General features: G+C 41.2%; 2 protein-coding genes across 2 annotated transcripts; one reads left to right on the top strand and one right to left on the bottom strand.

Annotated features, from left to right (window-relative positions):
* Window positions 1-444: 444 nt before the first annotated feature.
* Window positions 445-3,191, bottom strand: LOC108106026 (COMM domain-containing protein 4). The gene is made up of 4 exons (XM_017212875.2): window positions 3,129-3,191; window positions 1,217-1,357; window positions 930-1,161; window positions 445-855 (listed from the first exon to the last, which is right to left on the bottom strand). The coding sequence occupies exons 1-4, from the start codon at window positions 3,129-3,131 to the stop codon at window positions 635-637; spliced, it is 597 nt and encodes a 198-aa protein (XP_017068364.1). The 5' UTR covers window positions 3,132-3,191; the 3' UTR covers window positions 445-634.
* Window positions 1,743-3,079, top strand: LOC108106027 (leucokinin). Its single transcript, XM_017212876.2, has one exon. It carries the CDS (start codon window positions 2,485-2,487, stop codon window positions 2,962-2,964), a length of 480 nt encoding a protein of 159 aa, XP_017068365.1. The 5' UTR covers window positions 1,743-2,484; the 3' UTR covers window positions 2,965-3,079.

Below are 3,191 nucleotides of genomic sequence, written 5' to 3'. Positions count from 1 at the left end.
TAAACTGCTATATATGGTACATCCTGTGTATATTTGAAACAAATAGTAAGCTTTTTCAATTTAAAAATTAAAAGCCAAACGAACAAAATTGGCCGTGTTGGAGACCATTTAGTTTAGTCTGATTAAGACTGTTTCGGCCAGAGCATTGCCTTATTTAGCGGTACCACCAACCCACCTAAATAAATGCCGGTAAGGTTTGTATCCCAGATAAAGCTGACAGCTATGGCAGCGTCATTACAACGTTGCTGCTGCTAGTTCAGAAAATTGTGGCGCCATCTGGAAATGCCTAAAAGGCAAATCAAATTTACAAATTTTGTAAAATTTTTTGTAAAAAGTCTTTAGATATTCTTGGTAAGTTTTCCTAGGTATCCCGAAAGTTACCTTAAATCTAGTGTTTCAGATTATGTTTACCACATCGCAAGACAGACATTGCTTTAAGCTGGATTTTGTTTTTCATGCCTAATAATTTATTATTGCAAATTTTCATAAAAATATTCTGGAACTTCAGACTGGAAATAAGAGATAATTAAAAATAATATTGCAAGTAGATTTTACTTTACGTTTTGCTAACAATCAGTTACTAATTATGTAAATCTTTTAATAATAGCTGACAAAGCATATTTTTGTGATATTTTTAGGAACCTGTTTTGTTTTCATATTTCTGCATTACTTCGCGTGCCAATTTCAGCTCCGCCAGCAGAGCCTCCATTTGTGGTCGATCCATGCTGAAGACATGAGTTGTATCCTTTGGCAAGCCATCGACCAATTCTTGCGAGATTTTTACTTCCAAGGTGGTAAAAGTTGAAGGCAGTCGTCCGGGTGTGGTTACTTTGCGAACGCTTTGCAGTTCGTTGACTAAAGTTGGTAAAATATAATATATTATTATAGCAATATGAGCCAAGTTAATACCCATTCCCTCATCCACTCACTTTTAAAAGCTTTGTTCTTCAGTGTTTGCTGTATGCCAGCGGAATGCTTTTGCAGAACCCTGCACATGGCTGCGGCATGATCCTTGGGCAGTCCCAATTGCTGGATCTCCTCACCAAAAATACTTTCCGTACAGCTATAGCGAGCTGCGCTGATTAACATAAAATCAATGCAGGCCACAGCAGTTTTGCCTTCATTGGTAAGCGAAGAGGTCAGCGCTTTTATTTTCGTTTCCTAACAAATAAATATATTAATAATAATTCTCGATTTAATAAATATATTTACAAACCTCTAAGCTCTGTCCACAAATACGCAAGGCCACTAGATCGCTGAGTTCTTCCAGGTTTTCGATGCTTAAGTTGGAGAGCGTGGATATGATCTCAGCCAGAACCCAGTCGGGGCAATCGCCTTCGCCACAGAAACGAAATTTCTATAAAGGACAAATAAATTTCGGTAATTATTAGGTAGAAGAAAATAATTTAAAGTTATACAACTTTCAGTTCTAGGCACACACGCCCACGGCCAAGTTAAGCCATCACGTTTCCTAGTAAATTAAAGACCAGAAGAGGAATCAAGTGAAGAGCTCTTAGAAAAAGTGAAAGCAAGTATAGTGGGAGTGGGAAATACCCTTTAAAAGGCGAACTCATATCATATTAGTTTTTGATATTTAAACTTTATAAAGAGTAAGAGCTACAAGGAGCTACTATAACTTTTTCATTCCTTTTAGAAGGGGAAAACTTTAAAGTTTCTTTTAAAAATAATATTAAAGCTTCTTAAGCTTAACTTAGCTAGCAAAAAGCACATATTACCTTCAAGCAGACCACTCTCTAGTCCAATTTGGGTCACCAAGGCTAGACACATGCGAGTGGCGACTTTCCCTTACCAACTAATGATACCCTTTAGGGATACATTAGATCCCAAGAACTCCCACAACTCCCACAGCTCCCACGACTCCCACGACAGCAACAAAGTCGCTTTGAGGAAAAGAAAAGTCAACGATATTTGCATATGATTAATTTCATACGCTTGCCTGCTAATCAGCGAGCAATTTGTTCAAGTGGCTAGCCCAGCGAAGGGGTTGCGGAAAAGTGGGCTGGATGGGGTGGGCGAGAAAGGTTTTTTGCATATAAAGATAGAGCGTTTGGGGAGCTCGCGTCTCAGTTTCAAGTGCACGTCACGTTTATCCCTGGGCAGGATTAATAAAGACGCGTTCGGAAGGGCAAAGTTAGAGTTAAGCGAGTGAAAATTTATGACACTTGTTGCCATTGTCTAGGGGGGTGGCGGGCGGCGGAAAAGTGTGTGTGAAAAACCGTTTGGGACGCTTATTAATACGCACTCGTATTTATTTAGCGACGTGTGTAACGGCTTAGAAAATGCGAACGACAAACGTTTTATAATTATTTTATGGTCTTCAAAGTTTTGTATGGAAGACGACGGCTGGTGGGTGGGTGGGACGGTAGGGGCCTTAAGGATCAAGCTGCTATATAAGCTGGTTAACACGGCGCCAAACATCGCAGTTGGCCGAGAGGATTAAGACGGCTTAAACCGCTGGTGAAGATGGTTAAGATAGTTCTGTGTTTCGTATTCCTGGCCTTTGGCCGTGAAATCTATGGTGCCAGTCTACCATCACCAATTTCTGGACAGGATTCAGAGCTGGGAACGTGTGAAGTGCAATTATCCAAATACCGAAGATTCATTTTACAGGCAATCTTAAGTTTCGAAGATGTCTGCGATGCCTATAACGCCAGGCCAGGTGGACAGGATGCGGATGGTGAGGGCTGGCTCTTTCGGCACTATGCACCACCGCCCACTTCTCAGCGCAGTGAGATCTGGGCCTTCTTCCGCCTGTTAATGGCCCAGTTTGGCGACGCGGAGTTCTCAGCGATAATCCGGGATGCGGTCATCGAAAGGTGTCGCATCAAGTCCCAGCTGCAGCGGGACGAGAAGCGTAACTCTGTGGTGCTGGGCAAGAAGCAGCGTTTCCACTCGTGGGGCGGCAAAAGGTCACCGGAGCCACCAATCCTGCCGGATTACTAAATCCCAGTCGGTTTCCAGCACTTTTTTCCCCTTCAAAAAGGTTTTTAAGCAGCCATAAAGTTGAAGTCCTCTAATTAATATCAGTGTCTAAATAAACCCGAAGATTGCAAACTGAGCAGCAGTTGAATTGGTGTTTTAATTGTTGGTATTTATAGATCACTTGCCATGGTAAATGTTTTACAATTTTTGGGAGTTTTTCTAAGCTAAAATTTAAGTTTTTTTTTTGT

This window comes from Drosophila eugracilis, unplaced genomic scaffold, assembly GCF_018153835.1.
Source record: "Drosophila eugracilis isolate 14026-0451.02 unplaced genomic scaffold, ASM1815383v1 contig_2154, whole genome shotgun sequence".
Lineage (NCBI taxonomy): Eukaryota > Metazoa > Arthropoda > Insecta > Diptera > Drosophilidae > Drosophila > Drosophila eugracilis.
This window is presented reverse-complemented; position numbering and strand designations above follow the sequence as displayed.

Coding starts and splice junctions, on each gene's coding strand:
- LOC108106027 (XM_017212876.2), top strand. CDS start 2,485: ATGGTTAAGATAGTTCTGTGTTTCGTATTCCTGGCCTTTGGCCGTGAA.
- LOC108106026 (XM_017212875.2), bottom strand. Junction 1,162..1,216: donor TTTGTGGACAGAGCTTAGAG/GTTTGTAAATAT, acceptor TTTATTTGTTAG/GAAACGAAAATAAAAGCGCT. Junction 856..929: donor GAAGAACAAAGCTTTTAAAA/GTGAGTGGATGA, acceptor TACCAACTTTAG/TCAACGAACTGCAAAGCGTT.